Genomic DNA, 27,434 nt, shown 5'->3' with positions numbered 1-27,434 from the left:
TTGGATGATTAGTAAAAAGTGGAATTTGACAAAACTGACAGATCCACTTGATCACAGATGGTGTGTTTTTGTGTTCAACAGGCAGTGGCCCACCTCATTGCTTCTGTGCTAAAAGAAAAAGGTACGGCAGAGAAGATCAAACAGTCGTCAAACCAGGTAAGAGGTGGAAGTTAAAGATGAAAAAATCTCTTCCATGTAGTCAATAATAACAATAATAACCATGGACCACTTTCTCCGAGGGGCATATTCAACCTTTGCCCAGATTCATTATATGATAAAATTTCCCAATACCTAGCCAGATTTTATGGGGGTTTAAATTACTCCCAAGGTTCAGGTTACTTCTCTTCTTTGTATTCACTGATCGCTTGTTTATTAATTTATGTAACTTTTGAAAGAAACTCCCCAAAAGAAAACATGGGAATTGCATCTGCCGATAGGGCTGGCACAGAGGGACTATTGTATGTGAAGGCAAGTAAACATCTACCTCCTGATCAGTACTGTGGGAGCTGTGCTTTTGTCTGAAAACGTGGCAGCCATAGCTGCATGCCTTGGACTACCAGCCAGGCCTTTCTTTGGTAATGATGTATAATTGGATAAGCCTGTCCCGCCATCACGCTGCATGTACGACACATTTAAGGTCATGGACTGCACTGGCCCGCTCCAGCGAATGCTTCCCTTTGTGTCTGTAAGCAAGAGCTCACATTTCACTGACAGACAGCATGACGCTAGCTGGTAATTTTCTCTGCAACTTTTTCTAGGCATACCTCTACTCAACAGACATACACTTTATTTGGGATCTTTGTTCCGATTTTAGAGCCCCCTCCCCTGTAATTTTTTTTTTTTTTTTTGTAAGGTTAAATTTTTGTTGTTTATAGGAAGCAACCATGTCAATTACAGAATATTGTCTTTGTGAAACGCTGTCCAGTTGCTAAGCTCTCTTTCCTTTTCATGATTTGATATATGCTTGTCTGATTAGTATACCAATAGGTTTCAGCCTGGAGAATGTATTAGAAGAAAGTGAATTATTGTACGCATGAGCAGACCTTGTGATTCTGCTTGGATGATGTTCGGAAGCAGCACCCAGAAAGTAAACAGTTCACCAGGGCTTAGTGCCAAAGGACTGGCACTTAATAACTGTGAGGTTGCCCTGGCATTTGTTCTGATCTTTTTGAAGGAATGGTGGCAACCTTAGATGAGGTCTGCAACAATACTTCACTGATCACAGTAATGGTTTATTATCGCTTTAGAACTATAAGGCATCTTATGGTATTTGTGTCGTTAGTAGAGCTCCATAAAATGGCAGGGCAGCGGGATTAACATGATGGTATGCTTAATATATTAAGTGCGTGTAAACCCCCTCTTGTACATAACTTATGAGATGAATCTAGTGATTTATAGAAAACACTCTTAGTATTATGTTAGGCTTTCTTGGGTCTTCCAGCATGCTTCTGACTTGTGACGGGCTGCTTATTTTGTCTCGCTTTATTGAAACCATTTGGTAGGCAAATATAAACACTGCCAATTCTTAACCCTTTCTTGTTCTTCTTCCAGACTCCTGCACTAAATGTCCTTTGGGAGAAGTGCTGTGCAGACCACGTGGTTGTACGGACAGCTTGTTGTGACGCATTGGTGGCTCTGGTTGAGCAGGGTCATGCAGACTTCAGCTATGTCCTCAATGGAATCCTAAACATTTTCCCTTCTGCACGGTATTATACTCTTTTTGTTTTATTCTACCATCAGCAACCACAGTGCTGTGAAAAAGTATTTGCCCCTGATTTCTTCTATTTTTTTCATATTTGTCACACTTAAATGATTTGGATCATTCAACTAAATTGATACTGGACCAAGATAACCTGAGGAAACACCATGTTTGTGTGTGTGTGTATATATGTGTGTCTATATATATATTATAAATCTCCAAGGTGCTTGCACTTAGCCTTCCACAAATGAATCCAATTGATAGCCCTGGTGCTATTCAAATATCTGTTTAATAAAATAGGCATTTTAGTGAATCAGATTCTTACCTTTTCTAAAAAAATCTAAAATAAATAAATATAGTCAATAAATATGAGAAGTTCAAATGTGTAATCTATGTGTATATATATATATATTTTGTAGAAACACACAAGGCCTAGTGAAATGTGTGTGGCGACTTCTACACATTCAAGCTAAAAGTTCAGTGGAAAGTGGAGATCCCCAATCAAACCACCTTTATACAGTATGGTAAGTCTTGATACGTTGGTGAAGAAGAGGCTGTGATAATTCAATTTGTAAGGCTCCTAAAACAAACAAGTACATTCATTTCAAGATGTGTCTAATTAAAATGATCCTTCTGAAGGCAAGCACAACCCTGGTAGTTTAGCTTATGCCAGTAGTAATAGTACCAGCAGTAACCACCTCTCACAGTGCACCCCAGGACTTATCTATAACAGGAGGCCTCTGAAGTACTTCTAATGATGTTACATTTGTACCCTGCGATCATAAGACTCTTATCATTCATAAAAATGCATCGTATAAATACACTGTGTAACTGAAATCTCTGCTTTGCATCTCATGCTCACAGCAGCTTCTTGTACATCCAGCGATAGTTACAAAAAGTAATGGTAAATCTGGTTATAAGTAAATGACATAACGAATATAGAGCTGAAATTGTGGAACAGATTGTCAACCTCTCTTCCTGAAGATAATACTAGGGTCCTTCAATACTGCACTCCTCCTTATGTTACATTGGCACTCTGAGATGTAATAAACATAATAGGAAGGTAACTATTTAGTAAGAAAGAGAGTAACTCTTTAGGGGAGGCAAGTAGGATCCTTGAGACGCACCTGGAATTAGGCAGAATTAAGGAGTAACGGGGGCACAGTCAGGCCCGGACTGGGACAAAAAATAGGCGCGGGCATTTAAGACTGAGAAGCCCATTTTTATTTATTTATTTTTAAAGCCCACCCTTCATGTACCATCTTTGCATTTCCCCAAATCACTTAAACATTCATGATAGACACAAACACTTACTCACTCATTCACACAAATCAATAAAACATTCCCCCTTATCACTATGTACCCCCTCTATCCAGGGGCGTACCTAGAGTATTTGGCACCTGGGGCGGATCCTGTATGTGGCATCCCCCCACACACACACTTTAAAACTGCATAGCTTCTACCGTTATATACCGGCGCAGACACTGAAGGTGGTACAGCATAACACTTACTGTTATTATATACTGAGGCAGACATTGACGGTGGTACAGCATAACACCTATCACTATATACTGAGGCAGACATTGACGGTTGTACAGCATAACACCTATCACTATATACTGAGGCAGACATTGACGGTTGTACAGCATAACACCTATCACTATATACTGAGGCAGACATTGACGGTTGTACAGCATAACACCTACCACTATATACTGAGGCAGACAATGACGGTGGTACAACATAACACCTATCACTATATACTGAGGCACACATTGACGGTGGTACAGCGTAATCCCTATCACTATACATTGAGCCAGACATTGACAATAGTGCAGCATAACTCCTATCACTATATACTAAGCCAAACATTGATGTGGTGTAGGCCTACCACTTCATTAGTAGTAGGGATGCACCGAAACGAATTCTGGACTGAAACCGAAAATGCAGCATTTACCTGGCCGAAACCAAATATGACCCCCCCACACACCATAAAAAAAAAAATCTAACACTTTTATTTAAAGAAAGTAACACACCAAAATAGGACAAAACAATTAAATAACAATATTAATATATATATGATTGTTAACAGCAATCACATTCCTATCATGCCGAGCATTCCCAGATTCCAGGATGTACTCGCAGACTTGGCATGATAGGAGTATGATTGCCCTATCTACCCCTTCTCACTCCCTTCTCCCTATCTACCCCCTATCGCCCCGTCTCACTCCCTTCTCCCTATCTACCCCCTCCTAACTATCTACCCTCTCCCCCTTTGAAGTTCACTTACCTTTCAGGAGTCCTGCGGTGGGGGTGCAAGGCCTCTGTCTCCCAGCTCTGAACAGTATAGAGTGATGGGAGTTATGATGTACTAGAGCATAATTATATAATGAAAAATACATTGGAAATGGTACAGCATAACACCCATCACTCTCACACACTTACCAATCCGCACATATACCAATCCACACACACCAATCCACACACACACACACCAATCCACACACACACACCAATCCACACACACACACCAATCCATACACACACACACCAATCCACACACACACACCAATCCACACACCAATCCACACACATACCAATCCACACACACACACACACACACCAATCCACACACACACCAATCCACACACACACCAATCCACACACACACCAATCCACACACACACCAATCCACATATATACCAATCCACATATATCAATCCACACACATACCAATCCACACACATACCAATCCACACACATACCAATCCACACACATACCAATCCACACACATACCAATCCACACACATACCAATCCACACATACCAATCCACACATATACCAATCCACACATATACCAATCCACTCTCACTCACTGAATGCTTTCCTACCTTTCCTCTTTTCTCCTTACAGCTTCTTTTCCTCCTCTTCTTCAGTTCTTCTGTTTTCTTCCGGTTCAGTGGGCGCGGCTTCAGTGTTGTGCGCCGGGATCTGACAACAAATCCCGGCGCACAGCAGCTGTTGCCGCGCGGATCGCAAGGGAGCGATATCGGAGGTCTTTAACAGACCTCCGGCTCCCTTGAGTGATTTTAAGCCGGGTTCAAGGGTTGAACCCGGCTTAAAATCACTCAAGGGAGCCGGAGGTCTGTTAAAGACCTCCGATACCGCTCCCTTGCGAGCCTGCTCCCCCAGCGGCCGACATTACTGTCCGTCTCTGGAGGGGGGCCGGCAAGTTGGCACCCCCCTGACGAGCGGCACCCGGTGCGGACCGCCCCCCGCTAGGTACGCTACTGCCTCTATCTCCCCCTTTCTATCTAACCCCTCTCACTGCACCCCCCTCCCTTACCCTACTTACCTTGTTGCCGGAGTAAGCTGCAACTGCGACCGTGTCCGCCACTCTAGGAGGCCGGGCAGCCCCCACCAGGGCCGGCCTTAGGGGTGCGCGGCCGCACAGGGCTTAAATTAAAACATCGGGGGTTTTTTTTCTAACTTTATTTAACATCCTCCATGTTAAATAAAGTTAAACAAACTTTAGTTAACATGAAGGATGTTAAATAAAGTAAACAAAAAAAACCCCCGATGTTTTAATTTAAGCCGTGTGCGGCCGTGCACCCCTAAGGCCGGCCCTGGTGGGGGTTGCCTGGCCTCCTAGAGAGGCGGACACGGTCGCAGTTGCTGCGGGCTTAAGGGGCAGGTGCCCCTTATACCCTGCGTTAATGCGGCCGCATAGGCCCAGTCAGTCCGGTCCTGACTGAGCCTATTTTAAGGTAGGTGCCTGGAGCTGCAGCTCCATCAGCCCCTACGTCAATCTGGCCCTGGGCCGCCCGGCCCACCGGGAACATGCCCGATGGCCAGTCCGGGCCTGGGCACAGTATGTGTTCATGGGAAATAGGAGAAAAGAAACATTGAGCATGTAAAAGCCAAATGAACCAAGAGTGAGCAATATTTTGCATGAAGAACTTTTTCAGATGTCCAGTGATCTCCTTACCAGAGCAGCACATTTTTGTCTTGCGTTTCAGTAAAGACCCCAGTCTTTCTCTTTAAAAGTGAATATTCATGCAGCATATCCATACAGTTTTGGTTATGATATAGATTTATTGCTCCAAAGTTTTTGGGACATCAGAGGTCTCTTGTATCACTTATAGGCTATACTTAAAAAGTAACAGGCAGGTAACTGTTTTAATTAAGTTAAAATCTTTCAATCACATAAAAGTTTTAAGGTGTAGTTTAAAAAATGAAATGGGCTAAAAAGAACATTCTGAAACTGAGTAATATAACAATTCGCAAAAGTTTGCTAAACAGTTATTTATTTATTTTTTACCACTGTTGCACACTGTGGATTTGATGAGTTTCCCTGTGAAAAAGAAGTCTCCACAACCTGGGGGAGTGAACTGCTCAATTCTGCTAGATATAGCAGATTGCCCCACAGATTAGGCCGATAATTTATGTCCAAAACATGGACACTTCATCCCCTGGACAAACCCATTGAGCTTCTCCTGCCTGAAGATCTGAACTTGCCCCGTATAATAAATTGTTATTGACAAGGCATTCATGGGTAACTAATATTAAGCTGTATTATGGCAGAGAATGTGACACGACATTTGCCAGTATAACATCTATTCATTTGGAGAGACTGCACATACAGATACTGGGCAATATGAGCTAAAGTGGCCTCTTCTGCCACTCTTACCTCTATAGGTCATTATGTGTTTATCGCATCCCGAAATCACAACCTATTCACACCAGCTTAATGTTCGTTGTTATTGTAAAGAATAAATGTAAATGAATTCTAGACAGCCTCCGCGGGTCGAGCAGCTTTCTGAACTCGTGCACGACAGTCCACAAGCACTTGGGCCAATTTACAACACACAGGTAGGGTCCCGCTGTTAACTTCCCCTAAGCCGGTAATCAAGTGTAACGTTTTGTTTCCCTGCCGTTTTATTGCATACTGTTTTTCTTCCCCCTGCAAAGAGTAGCCCCATTTCTCCACGTGAAATGCTTTATCTGCTGGACAAAGAGTGGAGACTCGGGTGAATTGTCCCCAATTCTATGCAGTTAAATTCCTGCTCTCAGCAGCTCTAGCCGAGTGATTTTTTTTCTTGTCTTCGTAAGTGGCTGCCATTTTGATGGGATTTTTTTTCCATTTATGGTCTTCTATTTTGTCATTGTGTATCATCAAAAACAGAAACTTTTTCCGTGTGGAGCAAAGAGTGGTGAGTGAGAGAATGAGACCCACAGTTTTAGATAAATTGCTGAACTGAAACACTTTAACGCAATAATATTTTAAAAAAAATTTGCTTAATATAACGTACCTATGTATGAAAGGACAAGATAAGTGTCTTCTACCTCATGCTTGGTGCTGGCAGATAATATCGCTGGTTGAGTCTGAGTGGGTTTTCGGAACCCTCTTTGTACTTCCTGACACACACAGACCCTTAGACTGAACTGAATCTGACAATTTATTACACTCAGTCAGAATAAGAAACTGCTCTATAGAAATTGTTAAAATGAGGACTGTAAATTTTGCCACATAGATTATTAATGCCAGAAGCATGAGACTACTGTACATGACGAAGTGAATGAATATTTTAACATGAGTCTATTTCCAAAAATAAAAATGTACTATTATATTACCTTTAAGGATGTTATTCTATTTAGACAAATTAATTGCAGTCTCTGGTATGTTATGCAAAACATATTTAGCAGATTTCTATTTATTCGTTCCTCTGAATGGCAACAGCATATCAGTTCCTGCTCTTGTGACACATAACAATTACCCGTTCCCAGGAAAAAGACTCTTAATGAAACATTTTAGATGTTAGAACGTTTCAGCAACACTGAAATCTGCAGCAGGGGCCCCTGTCTGATCACTCCCCGGAGTGCCGGCCGCCTGCTTTAGAAAAAGTTAGAAGGCAATCAATGAGGGCCTTCTAAGCTTAAACGGTGTTGCTGAAATGCCTCTATATTGAGGCATTCAGCGACACCAGAAACCCACCCCAGGGCAGTCACAAGCCCCATAGCAAGATATTTTGCCTCCTGAGAAATATTGAATACAGGTACTACATTCAAACATGCAAATCAATGGACTCCAACTTACAATTTGATACGTAAAATTGTAAGCCTGACCCTGTCATCTGAATGTTGCAGCAGGAATCGAGACTCATCAAACTGGGCGACTTTCTTCCAGTCTTCCGTTGTCCAATTTTGGTGAGCCTGGGCGAATTGTAGCCTCAGTTTCCTGTTCTTAGCTGACAGGAGTGGCACCCGGTGTTTGGTTCTCTGCTGCTGTAGCCCATCTGCTTCAAGGTTCGACATATTGTGCATTCAGAGATGGTATTCTGCATACGTTGGTTGTAACAAGTGGTTATTTGAGTTACTGTTGCCTTTCTGTCATCTCGAACCAGTCTGCCCATTCTCCTCTGACCTCAGCAAGGCATTTTCGTCCATACAATGGACTAGATATTTTCTCTTTTTCAGACCCTTCTCTGTAAACCCTAGAAATGGTTGTGCATGAAAATCCCAGTAGATCAGCAGTTTCTGAAATAGTCAGACCAATGTCACTTACCGTATTTTACGGCGTATAAAATATAAAAATATAGAGTTTGGGCTATACTTGCTGTATAAGACTACCCCTCTACCCAGTATACAACAACCAGCCAATCACAGCAAGCGATGTACCTTACCGGTGATTGGCTGGTTTTTGTATACAAAGCCTGCTTGGATTGGGTCAGCTCTCCCTAACATATGTCTGTCCACACACACACATGTATAGACATACACTGCCCTCACACACCCCTTCCTTTACACACATATACACGTACACACCAGCTTACAAACACACATATACACATACACCTGTCCATACACAGACATATACATACATACACTGCCCTTACACACACACACACACATATACATACACATTTATACACTGCCCTCACCACACACCCCTGCCTTTACACACACACACACACACACACACATATATATATATATATATATATATATATATATATACACACACACACCAGCTTACAAACACACAAATACCTACACTGCTCTTACACACACCTGAACATACACATACACTGACCTTACACACACACACATATATACACATACACTGCACTTACACCCCTTTCTCCCCATCTCTTACCTTTCTCATCTTCTATCTTCTATCCAGTTGTGGGAGCGTGAGGTCTGTCATTTCAGACTTCTGCTTTACTGCTCCCTCATCACTACGTGCCGGCAATTGATGCCGAGCGCCGGGATATGACGTCCTCCCCGCGCTTGGCATCAATAGCCGGCGCATAGTGATTAGGGAGTACGGAAGCCGAGCTCCCTAATGTTGGGCTAGTTAGAGGGAGGTCGTGATCTCCCCAACCAGCCCTGCTCATCGGGCGCCCGCTGATCAGGGCTAGTTGGGGAGATCACGATCTTGCACCTACCTCGGCGCGGCCCTGAAGACCGGCCCAGGGGAGGCAGCTTCTCCGCTCGCCCCTCCCCTAGAGATTCGTGATTCTCCAGTCCGGCTCAGTAAGTTTCAGTAACCGGCGTATAAGACGACCCCCGACTTTTGAGAAGATTTTCATGGGTTAAAAAGTTGTCTTATACGCCGGAAAATACGGTAAATCCCCTTTCTTCCCCATTCTGATGGTCAGTGTTTTTGTGTGCTTTGTATTTATTTTTATGAGCAACTCCTAAAATTAGTGTTATATCTTTTCAAAAATCCTGGCATGGAAATAGTTAAAATACTAGAAATACTGGCATTTGAAAGATCCAAAAAAAAGAGGTTTTTTCCCTTCATTTTACCATATTTTTTTTTTTTCCATTGGAAATTAGATCAGATTAATGGTATCTAAAGAAAGCCCTCATGCCCTGGAAAAAACATAATATATTTTGTGTGGGTACATAAATGAGAGAAGAAAATTACAGCTGAAATGTTAAAACAGCAATTGTCATGAAGGGTACAAAAAAAGAACAGCTCTGTCCTTAAGGGGTTAAACATATTCTTATGCCTGACCATCCATTGTTTGCCATAGTGACACCTTTTTCGTTCTTGGCAGCAGAATCCTTTTTGATTTCAATGTTTTACTTCTGCTTGGTGAAAAAACCATTTAGCTCATTGTAACCGCTGAATCATGGCTGTGGTTTTGCTTGTCTAATACTGACATACTTTGCTGTCTTTCCAGGAATCCTCCACATCCATTTATCAGCATGTTAGAAAACAGTCCGGACTGCTGGCCGGCGCTCCTGCAGCAGATGTCTACTCTGTCTCTACAGCGTCCAGAACGGTAATCGCATGAAGCAGAGCTCATCCCTTCTTTCAATAAAATATGAACGCATGCAGCCAGCAGAATGACACAGCTGACAGTTATTAAAGCTACATTAGCATGGGGAAAATCTGAAACACGATATCTTTGTTATCACATAACTATAATTTGTTGAAATAAAATTTTAGGCATTTTAATAATGAGACAGATGATTTGATTAGTTGCCCCCCTCGTCTTTCCTAAAATTGCAAGGGGTTGTAAAGAAGGTGGCAGCTTATCGAAAATAACATCAGGCACCTTTTCCAACAATTTCACAGAACATACACAACAAAAAGATTTTAATCTGGTTTTGGATCATTATTTATTATATGCCAGCTTCAGGATGGAAACTATTTCTCATTCACTTACAGTGTCTAGCAGTTTCTCTGTAGTTAATGTGTTTTAAAAAGTAATATTGTCTGTGGCCATTAAAGATGAATGATGACTCCCCTGGTGTACAATTAATGGTTGGGGTAACAGCATTTCTGTTTTCTATATCTCCAAGCTCCTCATGTCTCTTTATGCCCCCCCCCTCACATTTTCTTCTGTGTGTCTCATATGGTCTCTTTCTGCCTGCCCCAGCCTCTCATTGTCTGTCGCTATCTTTCTTTGTCTCCTAGCCTCTCATTCTATCACTTTCTTTCTGCCCCGACAAGCTCTCTTCTCTGTCTTCCTCTCTGCCTTCCCCGGCCTTGCCATTGTATATTTCTGCCCCCAGCCTTTCTCTGTCTTTTTGCCCCTCTGCCTCTGATTGTCTGTCTCTTTACACCCAGTTTCACATTCTCAGTCTCTTTCTGTCACTTGAAAATCATTTTATTCTGTCTCTCTCTATTTCTCTTAAATTATATATCTCTAATTTTTCTTACCCACACTCCCTCCCTCCCTCTCGTTCTCCCAAATAGTTCCCTCTAGTCTTGCTGCTTCTGACGGGTTCTGAGCATTAAGCGTTCCTCATATTTTTGTAGAAACTCATTAAAACAAATGTATTTATTTTTGCTTGTAATTTCCTCCCAAGCATAGAAATCCATTTAATAGCCGTCACCCAGCAGCACATTCGCTACTGCAAACCACACTAGTAGGATATTCTAGGAAACTGTAATTACTGACATAGATGTTTCATTAATTAGCACTGAGCCCCGTACCCTCCTTATAGTAAAGCTCTCCGCTGTGCAATCCATCATCATAAAAAAAAAACCCTTACAAATCTCCCAGGATCACATTATGGCAGGATCAACATGCGTTTAACCTTTCGTGGTTGATTTAACGGAGGACTCTAGTAGCTTAGGAAACAATAACGAGTAACTTTAAAGAAGTTGGGGCTACTTGTTTTAAGATCCTCCAGGGATTTTCTTGAATCCTTTTATATAATCTAAATTCCGAGTCTCCTGTCAAACAAGAAATTAAATATTTAATGAACAAGCCGCAATGGATACCCGTGTATACATTCTTTACGGACTGTTTTGTTAGAACTTGCCAATGATACCATTTATTTTGGGTGGATGCCAACATAAAAGGGAACTGTCACATCATAGCTTTCAGCATAACAAAGTCAATTAAAACCACCTATGACTTGGGCTTTTATTTCTTGCGGTCAGTGTAATAATCCCAAATCCGGATCCTATTCAGAATACATTAAAACATGATCACACTAGCAAAAAAACAAGACTTGGTTTAGGAGGTTCATAGTGAAGAATCCAGATTATTGATACATTTTAACACAATGATATCGGCAAATCTAATTGGATCAACATGCAAACTCAGGACGTGAAACAGACATGATGGTGCAGCATATAATAGCCAAGAGTTGTGAAGGGGAGAGCCAGCTGTAGAACCAGTACGGACTTGATATGGAGCACCAAATCAAAAAAGGCCCGGCAATGCCCATCTAATGGATATAGGGTCGCCATAATGCCCATCTTTTTTTTTTTTTATGGGACATGCATACATTAAAATATTTACAGTCAGCAGATGTATAAAGTGCTCCCTACCTACCTATATACATGTAGGTTTCTAATACATGTATATTGCTCATTTTCAATCTGTCAACCCCATTACATATGTTTATATCTCCCATATAGAACTATAAAAGTGAAAGATCCACCCGGGCTGCTAAAGCTTTAAATGTATGTGTAGTAAAATCCGGAAACTTGTATATTTTTGCATGCCTCTGGTTAAATGAACCATCTGAATAAAAAGATGGATTTCAGACCACCCTGCGTGATTGGTTTCGCAATGTTTTAGACCTGACGAGCCTTCCGGTCTGCAGCTTTATAGTGATAGGCGGCGTAATGCACACAGCCTGGAGGTATCAAGATGGGGCTTTCTAGAGGCCCGTGGTATTATTCTGAGATTCGGCCAAATATAACTGCGCAAATCGCACGCGTACTAAAAATCTGTCTTGGGAACACACCTCCCCTCATCACGACATGTTCAATTCTAAAGCTGAAAATAATGTGCAGGGTCTCAGCAACGTCATTTACTACTAAATTATCCTGCTCTTCCGGCTACAAATGTTTTACGGTAATTCTAGTTACGAGACACATTGAATTTACAGATCACTCTACTTTTTTCTTTGTGTTTGTCATTTTCAAGCATTTTCACATAATTTAGATATGTATAAAATAACTAAATTTTATCTCCTAAAACCACATCTTGTATACATATATGTGCTTCTGCTGAAATAAGTATATTATACACTGGAAAGGAAAGCAGAGGAACCTCTGATTCTATATAATCTATTTGCTATAGAATCCAAATTTTTTTTTGGGGGGGGGGGTTTGGTGGAAGAAAAAAAAAAAAAGGAAATCAAACTTAATTCAGCAGGGTTCAGAAGAAGTATTAAGAGAACACCTAAACTATAACGTGAGCTGTCTGACTATTCTCCAATATCTTAAATAGGAATGCGATATGGAGAAATATTTCCTTTTTGCATTCCCTATTGGACAATATACTATGCTATGGGGTCTATTTACTAAAGGAGGCGTTGGCCGGAGAGCTGAGCATTTTTAAGTATGTGATAGTGCTGTGTATTATTAAGGGAAAACCTCAGTGAGCTTCTCTTGTAATAAGGGCTTAATTAGTTGTGTAATGTAGATTGTAAAACTCTCCTTGCTGATGTTGCTATGTATTATACCTTTCCTTGCAGAAGTAGCTCATTAGTTGCCCATGATAATGTAAAGTGATCCCCGGAGTTGTGCATCTCTCTTGCAATCGCCTATTTTAGTAAATAGATCTCAAATTGCTGAATGTGGCGTAACCAGCAGTGGCTCTTTATTTACTTTTGTGTAGGTTAATTAATTGTGAAAGCCATCTATTTAGTTTGTCTTGTTAGATATTTGGTTTTATTGAGTTACCCATGACCGCCTCCTTTAAACGTGTATTGCTAAGTACCGTGAAAACATTAAGTTGTGTGCTGCAGAACAATATATAACGGATAAAAACCAAATGAAGTGTAAATTATTTTATTTACATTTTATTAATCTCAGCGGGCATACCTGGAAACTTGATGAGTTTCGCTCCTGTGAAGAGCTGCTTCCCTGGGGATGTCTTCAATCTGGCCACGCCCATTCCTGCCTACTTCCCGCCCCTGCTTAAGTGTAACTAGGATGGTCACACCCCCTTACTGCAACCACACCCCCATGAGACGGGGCATTCTGGGCTGCCTGCCACAGGGAAGTCCCCAAACAAACACAGGCGGTAGGTTGATCTTCTTACATGTGCAGAGTGTGACACGCGTCTGGCGTTTCACCACCCTATTTTTGGGTCTTTGTCTCTCTTTGTGGATATCTGCTTTGCACATGTTGTACTGATCAAGGCATGGAACAATAAATAACCCAGTTTCTCTGTATGTTTCCCTCTGTAAGAAGATCAACCTACATCTTGTGTTTGTTTGTGTATGGGTGCTCTGCTGGGACACTGGGGGTTGCTTCTGGTCCGGACGCGGAGTGGAGTGATGTTGCGTTTTTTCTTTTAAGCGTATACATGGAGAAGTTCTCATGTATGAAATTTTTGTACAGAAGACTGAATGTTGTGTTCTGTAATACAGGGACCAGACATCCAGCGTGGGTTTATTAGTTCCTTTTCTGAGGTACCTGTATTGTGAGCCATCACAGCTGAAGGAATATTCCGCCTTTCGAATGGGCCTCAGAAAAGCCTTGCTTCAGTGCTGCGGACAGCAACATGCCGACAGACCCTCAGCACCTGATGAGCAAGTCCTTCGTCTTTTCCTTGACCTTACAAGCTATCTTCAGGTAAGAATGGCATCCTCCCATCTTTATGGCAGCACTGCACTTCTTTTGTTATCATGGTGGTTTAAGGTTTCTGTTCACTGATGACCATAATGACCCTTTTCCCAAGGCCGACTCTATCACAAGTCTTTGCAGCGCAGTGTAAATCACAGAATCTGGGGCATGTTCTGCATACAGTGCAGAATTACGTTTTTTTTTTTTTATACAGAATTTTTAAAAAATGAATCCGGTAAAAGTGGTCTAAATACCACGGTAACCAATAGAATGGTGCAGTCAGCATGAATACTACATTGGTTGTTAAGGTGAAAAGATTTCTTTTTTAAATTTGCTCCAGAATGACTACTTATGTATAACCTCCCAATGTTCCCTTGATTCCATGCAGATGAAGAGATGGACCATTAACTTTTTTTTTCTTTTCTGATGACTGAAAGTGCTGAATTATTACTCGAGTAAACCTGTGCGAGTTCCTTATCTCACATACATTTAGTGCTGCGTATTTCAGTTAAATGAACTATACCTCAGTGCTTTAAGAGTGAATAATCACAGATAATCTAATTGGAAATGCACGTATGGCAGTCTTTTTAGAATCAGGTACTGATTTGTTTCTCTTGTGGCCTCTTGCTGGTTAAGAGTTAGTGTATTGAACTAGACCGGGAGAAATGGTGTAGGATCCCGGATTTCTCATCCGTGCAGCTGGTCCCCTGCAGAAGCCTCCAATTTAGAAATGGAGATCTGGCATTCGTGTGTTCATATATATATGTGTTACGTGTTTATAGTTTCTTGCTTTTTAAGACCAAACCAGTGTGTTTGTTGACCGGCTGGCAGTCCCTAACCTGTTTTAAAACTGTTCTTGTGAAATCTAGCACATATGTTTGGGCCGCTGTCCCAATGTGTTCCAGTTGACACGTGCATAGCATCTTATCCTATGGCTGGCAACCTTTGCCTCCTATGTATGTTGGTTATTTGAACACTGTCACACAGGTTCATTAAGACTTCTAGGTAAAGAAATGTAGTTTGTGGGGGAAATGACAGGTCCCCTTTAAGGCATTGTGTTTGTTGTAATTCGATTATAATCACTTTCTCATTTAAAGAAGGCAAATACTTGTTTTCAAGTGGCATGGCATGGTACGGTTTTGACTCCAGTCTTAGGAAATAGGTGTCTCTAATACAATAGAAGTGTGAGTTATCTGTGCCAGTTTTAGGCTGGGTTTTGATACTTAGTCTTCGTAATTTTGAAGCAGACAGCATGTATTGTTTTTTGGCAAAGGACGCTGGGTGCGTAAGTGCATCAGAACACCGTTCTATTAGCTGCTTCGCTCGCTGTGCCGTATCGGCACGTGTTTTCATAGTCAACTGCAATTTTTCCAAGTTTCCCATCAAATCCTTTTTTGTGACTGCTCTGGCTCACTGCAGATTGTTGGATAGATCTTCCATCTCTGTTGGCCTCCCAGTAGAGAATGCATTTGGGGGCAGATGCTTTTAAAAACTGTGCAAGCCAAATTGGAAGCCCTGGAAAGTGAGAAGCCAAAGCAATGAAGGTCCGTGCACTTGGTGACAGAAATCATTACTGCCTGATGACGTCTGTTTGCAGTTACTCTGACACTTCACATCTGCCAGGATAAGGCAGCTAAATGGCTTTCTCTCCCTAACAGGTGCTGGAGACCTCCTCCCCCCCCCCTCCCCACATACCATATCTGCTTCTGAAATTAGATGCTGAAAACCGCTACTTATTTATGAATTTTTCTTTCCCCACTCGGTTTTATAATCAGCAGTATTGTCCTGCTGGTTGCCAGTTACTCCAGTAACTGCTCCAGTTACCATTTTATCTGACTCAGAAATGTTCTGTATGAATATGGTCTTATCTTGAGCCAGAGCAGCAATTTAAAAAGAAAGTTTGAAGAGGATGTTGTGCTGCATGTGTTTTTCTCTGTTGAAATGTCTAAATTACTCCCAAAATAATGTGATGGAATCCATAAGTTCCACCATTGGACGTTTTAGAGGCTTCTCTACATGTTGCTATGCAATTTCTTCTTTGATACAGAGCTTCATAAACACGTTAACCAAAAGGGTATAAGGCGGAGAGAGAGGGATCGTTTAGAAGAAATTCTAGACCTTAATGAAACGTTGGGGGGTAGTTTTTTAGGAAATATACTCATTCTCTACCCTGGTGGTCTAATAACATTCGTCTGACCTTGTCATGTTCCGGCCAGGTCCCAGATGGCATTTATTTTTCTTTGGTTTGTTTGGTGTGTTTCTGTCTTTTTCCAACCCTGTTACGGAGAATCTCCAAAATGTATGTGAAGTACAAAAAAATTCTGAAAGCTTGTTAATATTTCCATTTTGAATTACCCACGAAGGTATGGATGCCCCATGATGAAAGCCGTGGCAGATGTTTAGGTCTGCTCTGTTACATTACCTTCTTTCGTTAAGTAACATCCTTGGGGACACTTATTTTGAGAATTTTTACTGAAACTATTTCAGTTCTGTACAAACATGCGCATCACCAGTTTTTCCCAACAAATACACAAATGAGTACTTAGGTTATAAACAAAAAGGTTGATTTAAAGGGTTTTAGTATGTATTGAAGAAAATCCATACCTTGTTAAAATGCTGCCACTCCAGAGCTCCGGCGTACTACCCGCCCTTGTTCTCTAGTTTTAGGTGCCTGAAGCAGGGGAAAACGTTCTTAGGTATATTCAAATGTCTTTTTCTGTAATTAAGAGCACATGGTAATATGTGGCTTAAGGGACGTTTTAGTGTTTAGGTCTCTGATTATACATTCTGCAAACCCCTCCGCCATAATACAATACAGCCGTCACCGACTTGTCATTTTTATGCAAATATGGAGTAAAATAATTAATACTAAGCAGCTTACATCATAAAGGACAAGTATACAGCATTCTCCCTATTAAATAACTTTTATGAAACCGCTGATACTACTCAGAAAGCTATATTGTGTGTTTTTTTGTTTTTTTTGCCCGAAACCAATTTGTGGTCATTCTTAAGTTTTACGCATATTATTTTATTGCTTGTGCTAAATATTGCCCCCCCCCCCCCAAAAAAAGCAACTGCTGATTGAAATTGTATGAAATAGTTGTGGTTTCCTCTCATCTTGTTAATGCAGGTTACAAACTGGACTCACGTCACAGAACTGTCCATGTTCCTGGAAGATTTGTGCACATGTCTTCAGCAGCACTTGGATTTCTGGAGAGATGAGCTTTCCCTTCTGTCTCTGCAAGTCTTATGCGCCTGTGAAGTCAGCTTAAAGCTGACAGGAGACTGCTCAGCGCTGATAAAAATCCTGCAGCAGAACGCAGATCTTCTGGGAGAGGTATGTGCGCAATAATGCATTGTTTCCTACAAGCCACTTACAAGCAGGGTTGGTGGCCAGAACTATAGATATATCACTTGGCTTAGCGTGTGTGTGTGTGTGTGTATGTGACATCAGTCATGGCTTCCCACTGCTACGATTTTGCTTGATTTTGATCACCCTTGGCCTTGCAGAATGATGGGACAACTCACATGTAACTCCTGTGTTACTAGTACCTCTCTGGCTACTGACGAGTACCTTTCAAGTAATTGCTGCGCTCCATGTGTAGAGAAGGGGGGACTTTTGCGCTGTACACATACATAACAAATATACATTAATACATACAGCCACATCAGGAGTTGAGTACCCTGCCCGTAAGCCGCCATCTAGCCTTATGGTATGTTTACACAGAGTTCCTGGCAGGAATGGTGGGCTTATGAGGCTCCCGTTAGTTAGTTTGCAATCTAAGGGAGTATTATGGGTAATTGAAACAAAAGGAGAGGTGAAAAGAGGGCCTACTCTCTCTCCTATAGCAGTAATCGGAGGTAAATAATTTCAGGATGCGGACGAGGATGTATAAATAAAATGAACAGAGGGTGGTTTGCAGAGGGCTTGGGGTGTTTCAGGAAAGCTATGAGAGAGGTGAATAAAAGAAGATAGTTTTGGGTTAGAAAAAGGTGGAGGGCTATAGCTGTAGGAGGCCAGAGGGGGAGGGGATCAAGGCAAAGGAATTCCCAAGGTAAACAACTAGGGCTGCAACTAACGATTATTTTAATAATCGATTAGTTGGCCCATTATTTTTTCGATTAATCGGATAAGAAAATGCAATTTTTTTAAATAATTAATAAAAAACGTACAATTTACACTTTCATCTCTTTATTGCAATGGCCTCTCTCTCTCTCTCTATTCACCTTCTTATTTTACTGACATAATAATAAAAGCTACAAGAACCCAAACACAGTGTTTCTCAAACTAGGTCTTAATACAAAGTTATTAGTAAATATTAATTCATATGTTAACTTTTTCATATTTAATAAAAACTATGAGAAAAAAGCCTTGTTTATATTTTCTTTTATTTACCAAACTGCCCCCAGTTATGCACATCTGACCCCCAGCTTGCCACTCTGCCCCCATATATGCCTTATACCTCTTATATGCCAGATTCCACTGTGCCCCCTGATATGCCACTGTGCCCCCGATATGCCTTATACTCCTTATATGCCAGTGATATGCAACTGAGCCCCCTGATATACCTTTTACCCCCAGATATGTTTTATGCCCCCCTGATATGCCTAATATCCCCTATATGCCCTGAAATTCATAATACCCCCATACACCACTATAACTCACCCATTACACCACTCTGGCTCCCCCCCCTCCCATACACCACTCTGGCTCCTCTCCCTCCCATACACCACTCTGGCTCCTCCCCTCCCACACACCACTCTGGCTCCTCCCCCTCCCATACATCACTTTGGCTCCCCCCTCCCATACACCACCTTGGCTCCTCCCCCTCCCATACATCACTCTGGCTCCTCCCCTCCCATACACCACTTTGCCTCCTCCCCCCTCCCATACACCACTTTGCCTCCTCCCCCCTCCCATACTCCACTCTGACTCCTCCCCTCTTCCATACATCACTCTGCCTCTCTCCTGACTCCCTGGTGCTTTGTGAACCTCCGTTGCTGACAGGCACTTTCACTGCAGCTTCATAGAAGCCTCAGCATAAGTGAAGGTGAGTAACGGAGGTTGTCTGTCCACATCGTGCAGACCGCCACCGGCTGACAGAGAATCGAGGTCTCCTGCAGAGGATCATCCTCTCTGTCAGCTGGTGGGGTCTGCATCGTACAGACAGCCTCCGTTACTGCCCTTCACTTACGCTGAGGCTTCTATGAAGCTGCAGTGTAAGTGAAGGGCAGTAATTTTATCGATTAGTTGTTTCAGTCCTATAAACAATATTTGGCCGAAAAAGAAACAATCTTCCCAAAATACATATCTGGTACATATACAGGAAAACATGCATAATACAGATCTGGCAAAGCCCACATGAGGTTGAATATCTTTTCAATTCTTGCAAGGGCCTCGATTCAGATTATAGCTTGCAGAGGGTTTAGGGTGTTTCAGGAGAACTGCATATGTGGTGGGCCCACAAGAGCCTCAAAACAACGTTTAAGAAAACATATTTTTACATTACATTAATAGCAGTACACTTGAGTGAATGGTATATGGCCTTGCTCACTGAAATGCGTAGTAGCACCGATGTGTGTGAAAGCTAAGATTACCTGACCAAATGAAGGAGTATTAGAAAACTTTTGCTTTGACTCAAGACACTTTCTGCTTGTTTTTCATAAACAAATACGGCCACTCGGCTCCTTTTTTGTGTTTTTTTTAATGTACACTGAAAAGATGGCGCTTTAACAACAAGCGGAAAGAGCCTTTCAGACATACAGACACAAACCATAAATTGTCATCGATGTGTTTCTACTACATTTTACTGACCCCATAAGTCATTTTGTCTGCAGCACAATGAGGGATTTAGAATAGTCCTAATGCTTGGTCTCTGTGTATAAGTTATAGGATGAGGCCTACTGACATAAAGTTCAAGGATAATGAATGTCAGCACGGATCATGGGAAATGTTACTGCTTGACCATCCCTGTATTATGTCCGTTCTACGCTGTTAGATGTGGGTGACATGAAAAGGTTTGTTTCTTGCCTGCTCCTTACCTAGGGTTGCCAGTTCACTGTGACCACCATCATATCAAACTTTTAAACTTCTTAGAACCAGTGTACATGCCAGGATTTTGACAGTAGTTTGAGCTCTTAAATTCTTCCAACTTTACCAAGGTGTATCCAGTTTATTATAAACGTCTATATTTTAATGAGAGGTTCGCATTTGCCGACCACGTTTTCAAAAACCACGTTTAATCATAGTTTTTAGATTTTTCCAGGTGAGATCCAGTTGGAAGTGTTCTGCAATCCATGCTACTTTTTCAGAGGCATGGTTTGAGATGATGCGCGTGTTCTACTCTGCCATAACTCCATAGCTATCGTTTGAAGACCAAGCATACACGTTCAGCACGTACATATCGGTGCTTTTCTCTATTTATTCATTTCTATTATAAACAAATTGGAAAATCATTTTAGATCTAGTTGGAAGGAGCTTAATCTACCCAACGCTGTAGTTAGAGGCTAGTATTTAAGAAGTTAAACATTATATGATCCTAGTTCATTACCTGAAATGAAATCCACGCTCTGTATAATCCACTGGAGCCCTTTTTTAACAATGAATCCGATATCAGGGGACTCTTCCCTTTTTAATGAGATAACGTGCTTAATCTGCCAATGCAGCCTGCATCGTCAGGCTTTGTGTATATATATATATATATATATATATATATATATATATATATATAATTACCCTCTAGAAAAAGCTCTTCCTTTTAAAGGCTGCCACGGGAATAAACACGGAGATATCTCTTGTCCCTATAACACTTCTGCTGAAATGAAGAGGTGTTAAGGATTGCTGAGGGTATCTTGTGGAATCAGCGCCCGCTGCCATGGGGAAAATGCTTATTTCCAAACTTATACTGGGAAAATGCTCGAGCTGCTGTCATCAAGTAGGTTCCCATTCAGCAGTTTTAAACGACTCTTGGGCCTTCTGCATTCTGCTCATGATGTAGGCAGCTAATCATTGCAATGCATCAGCGCAGTACTGAGACATCTTAAAACTGCTTACGCGTATCGTGCAATCATGGCTGCTTCACCGAACTACTGGGTGGCTAGGCACTAGAAACGCCTGGAAAACCGAGAACAATGTATTCACTTTTTAATGGGATTCTAGATATCTGTGTCGCAGAAGCTAATTAGCTATGCTAGTTTTGCCACCATCTGCTACTAAGCTCAGCTTTGCTGGGGTATAAAAGCCCCTCATATCTAAACCTGATATCTCAAACTATTTTAGCATGGACTAAAACCCAAAACGCACAGGCTGTACATACATAGAGAAAGATTTTTCTTTAAAATGCTGGATGGGTGAGAAAATAGGATGTAGGTACCCAGTAACCCAATAGGGTGACAGCCTTTGGTCATTTTTGTTTTGTGACATTTTGTTTCTCAGTCATTTGGTTGAAAAGTAAAAGAAATAAACAATATGTTACATGAGCCGCATTGAGCTTGGTGGCAGTTAGTGGCAAAACCTGCATATTCAATGACGCATCTAGTCATAAATGACCCTCTCCTCTCCTTGGGTCTCCTTTTAATGCTGCCACACCACGATCAGATTCAAACAGTAGGGAAGGTATAATATAATTGGGAAGATCATGAGAACAAGACGTTAAGATCAGTCTTGTTGCTGGTGTTGAAATGACTCTAAAGGTCTAATTGACATGGATCAGTTCTTTTAATATGCAGTTTTAGCTTTTTTTTTATTTAATTGACTGATATGTAATCTAGATCGACTTGAAGCTCTAGTCTCTGTCATCGCCAGTGGGATTCACTTTCGAAGGAAAATGTGCAGCACTTTCAAATAAATCCTATTATATGTAACTGGATTTATAACATTTTGCTGAGCTGTGCAATTGGCTGCTTCATTTTATCTAAACGAGTGTGTGTGTGTGTGTGTGTGTGTGTGTGTGTGTGTGTTGCTACTTCATGCTAAATGCGATGTATAGCCAAATACAGTGGTTCCCATATATGTGTTATCTCATTTATTGACTTAAATGTGTATCTTGGCTTATAATTTGAAACATAACAACGATAACAAAATAATATTTTAAGAGTGGCTATTTGTAATTATTCGGCTATCACAGAGTAGAGTAAAGGAAACCGCACGAATAGAAGGGACTGGAGACATGCTTTCCTGAGGATCCTCTTCATCACGTGGAATGCTAGGCTTTGTGTGATAACATAAGAGTTTACTGTCTCTAACCTTTACCTGAAGTAAATGGACACCACTACATGGTGATTATGTATCCCAGTATGCAGATTTCTGCCAGGTGCTCTCTCCTACACTCTCCCAACATTTCAAACGGACCGAAGAACGTGCTTAGGACAGTCTTACTCAGGTCATAGAAGAAGAGTTTCATGGCATATTCAACCCATCTAGTCTACCTGGTGTAAAGACTCAAACATTAATCAGTCCTTGGTCTCAGGATTCAGGATAAGCGTGTTCCCTTATGTTATGTATTCGTCCTCATGCCTTTTCCATGAATTCTAGCTCAGATCATAACTTCATGTTCTAGTTGAGATAATATTTTTTGGTCGTTTTGTTTTAAGAAATAAGCATTTAACCTTTGTTCTTACTTGATTACATTTTTATCCCCATAACCTGGGGCATTTCTTATATGTATTATGTCTTTTCAGAATTTTCCTAAAGAGCAAAGTTTAATTGGCCTCAGCTCATTGTTGCTGCAGTGTCCAGCTTGCCTGCAGAAACCAATCCTGAATCTAGGTGAGTGGCCACTCCATTCTTACGGTTTCTAGGGTTCTAAGATATTGAGGACACATCATTATTAGTAGCAGCGTTGGCGAACTAACTTTTTGGTTATTGTAGAAAGGCTGTCTATCAGAACATTCATGTTGTGGAGTAGGCAAATATAATAGTAGTAGAGCCTGTCCTGATGTGTGTGTGTGTGTGTGTGTTTGGGGGTCGGTGTGGCAGAGCCTGTCCTGGTGTGTGTGTGTTTGGGGGTCGGTGTGGCAGAGCCTGTCCTGGTTTCCTAAAAAGTGTTAAGACTTTTTATTATGGACCATTAAAAAATGTAACCAAAGTTGACCATTAAGATTTGTGTAGGAACCACATTAGCAGGTTGTAGTTTGTGTTAAGACTAAAGGCCAAACATGTATCTAATTTTTAGTTCTGTGCTAAAAAATGCACATTTGAAAATAGTGTCCTCTTATTGTTCTACATGTACAATTGTGCACCCTTTAGCTATGAATGTTTCTGTTTTATTTATTTAATTTTTTATATTGTTAGCCTTGAAAATCCTGTCATGCTCAGGGTCAGGGGACAAGAAGGCCCCAGCCATAGCCCAGGTTATGGTAATGCCACTGCTCCATGTGCTGTCATCCTCAACATTAGCTGGTTGTTTCTTGGAAGAAGATGGAGATGCCTCACTAGAGCAGATGGCTTTAAATCTTTTGGAAATAGTGCAGGATATAGACACCACAGAAAAAGTCAATTTGGTAAGTAATGAGTTTAGCTATTATTATGCAATATTAATATATTATATGATATATACACAGTGCAGTAGCTAATTGCAGACCTTACATACGGCTTATGTTCCCCTGTTGTGCCTGGGTTGCAGTACGTTAAAGGGTTTCCACCTTTGTAGTCTATAAAGTAAGGCTGTTTCCAGAGACTTCAAAGAGGTAAATAATCTTCGTAGATTTTTTTCATTAGTAACTGTTATGGATGGTTCTTTGAGCTTCTTCATGGCATGTACAGCTGGGTGGTGGCATCATGTAATATGTTTTGTCCAGTTGGGCCTCATGTATAAATCCAACATTGGACTTCTGCTTTTCTGGAAGAAATTCAATGCATGTCAATGCCAATTATAATTAGTCCGCATAACAACCAGCAGTAAAGTGTGTGAGTTTATTAAACTGTATTAAGTTGTACTATAGTTTTGTTATCTTTGTAATTTCAGGATTGCATTGGTCTACCTCTTCCTATAACCACATGGCACAATTCGCTCTCTCTTACCCTGAGGATACTTAACAAACTTAAAGGAGATCGTGCCGCCTGCTGTGACTGGCTGTCTTCTACATGTTCCGTGTTACCATTTGCTACTCAAATGTCTCTCCATATCTCACTGGTGCTGGGTTTCCTTCTTGTTTGTGAGTCTGGGAACACTTTGCGCAAAGTTCTCAAGACGACTACAGAAATTGCCAAGGCTGATCCCTCCCAGGTAATAAACCTCTTATTAACAAATTGACTTTTTATCTGGTTTCATTACATTTCCTACCACCAGAATACAACTACTTTTCCAAATTAAGCTGTGTGTGAAAGAGTTTAATAAATAATTGAGAATAGTAAATAATAAATATAAGGAACACATATAAATGCAAGGTGGTTACATAGGCTGAAAAAAAGAAATGCGTCCATCAAGTTCAGCCTTTCCTATATCTGTTAATTGCTGTTGATCCAAAAGAAGGCAAAAAAACCCCAAAAAGAAACCCCCAGTTTGTGGCTCTGTCCAATTTTGCAACAGAATGGCAGTTAGATCTCTCCTTGGATCAAGAAGCTGTTACCCTATAATTTAAAAATCATATCCCTAAATCAAATCACTTTCACTTGCTACAGATACACTATATGACCTGACCACTACACTAATGAGCATTCATATGGACTTACCACCCCCTTTGCAGCTATAACAGCTTCTTTCTGATTTATTGTATTTTTATGCACATGGCTGCATGTAGTAGTAAAGCAAAACTGGAAATAAAGATTTCAAAAGCACTGAAAAGAAAACCTGAGTCATTAAAACAAATGTTCACGTGTGAATCATAGACCTCACAAATGCATTGCTTTCTAGCAGATGGCAGCTTCTCTAGCACTGACTAGGGAATCTCTCTCTCTAAATCTGTCTCGATTTTGCAATAATGAAACGCAGCTTAAGGCATATTTCCCCAGTTGAAAGTATCAAGGGGAACTGACGAGTAAGATTCCCTATTTTTCTCTAGTTAACGCTTGTAAATCTGGCTCACTGTTGGCCTTGGGGAACACAACTCGCAGAACTGGTTTATAGGAGATAAATATGTGTTCTGTCTGTCTTTCGTACACACTTGTATAACTGAAGACTGAGTTATAAAAATTCTGTGTGCACTATGAAGGGTTAAACAATATTCATTTCCCCAATATGTGGTTAGGTATGTGGTTATTAGGATAAACTGGACCGTTTCAATACCATGCACACTGTTTACTGGATAAGTTCCATTGTGTTGATGGGAAGTTTGGTGGAGTTTCAGGCCAGGGATGTGTTCTGAGTAGAAAATACAGTCTGTTAATCCAAGCCATAGGTTGGAGCCGATAAATCAGAGTGTCTTCCAAATCAACAGTCCTAGACAAGGAACTCTGCATATCCACAGTCACCAGTAAGAGTGAAGGAACTTGCCACGGGTCAAGTCGGGAAGCAGAGAGAGAGAGAAAGAGAAGTAGATTGGGCCAAAACCATAGACAAGCCACACATACATACTGTATATATACAGTACCTCTCCAGGAATACGTATAGGATGCAGGAAGCTGCTGGAGACTACAAGACTCCTGAGCACTAAGGGTTTTTAGATGTTTAATTACCTTCTTTCAACACTCCCCAGGCACCCTGAGCCCTTTAATGACTTAAACTGCAGCATTTGCACTCTAGATCTACTCCGCGCCTGCGCTCTTCCTCTGTGTAAGGCGCATGTGCTGCGGTCAGGTGGCTGGCTGTGCATGCTCCTTCTTTAGGTTCATCGCAGTGCCTGAGCCAGGGAGTGGGGACGATTACCACATTAAAGCACATGGCCCCTGCGTAAGTAAACAATTTACATTGTAGAACCATGTTATGTGGTTGGCATAAATCAACTATATGACTTCTGATTGTTTCAACATTGCACATTTCTCTGTTATTTATGTGTGTGAGAATGAACACTGCATATTTTTTTTATATATTTATTACAGATGCATATCATCAAATCTTGCATTCTTTATGACCACTCTCACAAAAAGAAGATTTGAATTTACTAAGCACTTGGGATTGGCTATGCCAATTATCACTTGGCCAATTCCCTTACCATTTGTCTTTAAGGCTGTATGGATCTATGCTGAATACATTGCTTTTCACTGTCTGTGCATGAAATACCGTATTTGCTCGATTATAAGACGAGGTTTTTTTCAGAGCAAATACTCTGAAAAATACCCCTCGTCTTATAATTGAGGTTGTCTTCTAATCAGACCTCAAAATGTCCGCTGGGGCCATGCTGCTTGCCGGACTTTGGTCGCGAGCAGCAGGAGAACAGGAAGCTAGAAGAGCGTCACATAACGCTGCCTCCCCCCTCCTTCCTCTGGGGGCGGGGCCAGAGAAGTTGCTCGCACAGCCGGGCCCCTGCAGAAGTCCTCGAGTGAGAGATCTGCAGTTCAGGTAAGGGTGTTTGGGGGGCGGGGGTTTGAGCAAGTATGTGTGATTAATGGAATGAAGGAGTATTTAAATGTTTGTGAATGAGTGTGTGATAATATGGATGTGTAAGGGGGGGTGGTGGTAGCATGGCATAGGGAGGCTGTACTCAGACTCCTATCATCCCCAGGTTCCAGCATTTACTGGCTGCCTTGGCTTGATAGGAGTGTGATTGATGTTAGCAGTTATATATATATATATATATACCTCCAGAAATGCCTTTTAACCCCCTATATGCCACTCTGCCCCATGATATGCCTTTTAACCCCCTATATGCCACTCTGGCATATAGGGGATTAAAAGGCACATCATGGGGCAGAGTGGCAAATAGGGGGTATAAGGCATTTCTGGGGGCAGAGTGGCAACCCTGGGGGCAGATGTGCATAACTGGGGGGGCAGGTTGGCAAATAAAAGGAAATAAAAATATATATATTTTTCTCAATCATAGCTTTTATTAAATATGAAAATATTGTTAACATGAATTAATATTTACTAGTAAAACTTTTTTTCCTATAGGGTAGTCTTATATTCAGGCTTTTTGTTTTTTTGTCCTAAATTAATATTTAGATTTTGGGGGGTTGTCTTATAATCGAGCAAATACGGTAGTTTTTCTTTATATGTTTTTGATACACAAGTGTATTTTTGGGTACTCTGCTCTGTGTTTGGTTTATAAATGTGTAGTCGGCTTTGTAATGTGGTTTTATATAATAT

At 41.2% G+C, this 27,434-nt stretch overlaps 1 protein-coding gene across 4 annotated transcripts in view; it reads left to right on the top strand.

Moving 5' to 3' along the window:
* The window catches only part of LOC149284270 (focadhesin-like), a 91,442-nt gene that overhangs the window by 6,167 nt on the left and 57,841 nt on the right, over positions 1–27,434 (top strand). Inside the window, exons 2-10 of one of the 4 annotated variants that reach the window (XM_089496937.1) lie at positions 82–156; positions 1,552–1,706; positions 2,119–2,223; positions 9,893–9,994; positions 14,058–14,262; positions 17,384–17,590; positions 22,933–23,020; positions 23,546–23,745; positions 24,219–24,479. In XM_089496937.1, coding sequence (XP_089353063.1) covers positions 82–156; positions 1,552–1,706; positions 2,119–2,223; positions 9,893–9,994; positions 14,058–14,262; positions 17,384–17,590; positions 22,933–23,020; positions 23,546–23,745; positions 24,219–24,479 — 1,398 coding nt within the window. Of the gene's footprint in view, positions 1–81; positions 157–1,551; positions 1,707–2,118; positions 2,224–9,892; positions 9,995–14,057; positions 14,263–17,383; positions 17,591–22,932; positions 23,021–23,545; positions 23,780–24,218; positions 24,480–27,434 lie in introns of all 4 variants that reach the window. The other 3 variants (XM_089496936.1, XM_089496935.1, XM_089496938.1) reach the window with 3 other exon arrangements.

The sequence above is a fragment of the Sceloporus occidentalis genome, unplaced genomic scaffold (assembly GCF_023333645.1).
Source record: "Sceloporus occidentalis isolate IW3139 unplaced genomic scaffold, rSceOcc1.0.p SCAF_96, whole genome shotgun sequence".
In the NCBI taxonomy this organism is placed as follows: domain Eukaryota; kingdom Metazoa; phylum Chordata; class Lepidosauria; order Squamata; family Phrynosomatidae; genus Sceloporus; species Sceloporus occidentalis.
The sequence above is the reverse complement of the archived record's forward strand: the minus strand, read 5'-3'. Positions and strand labels throughout refer to the sequence as shown.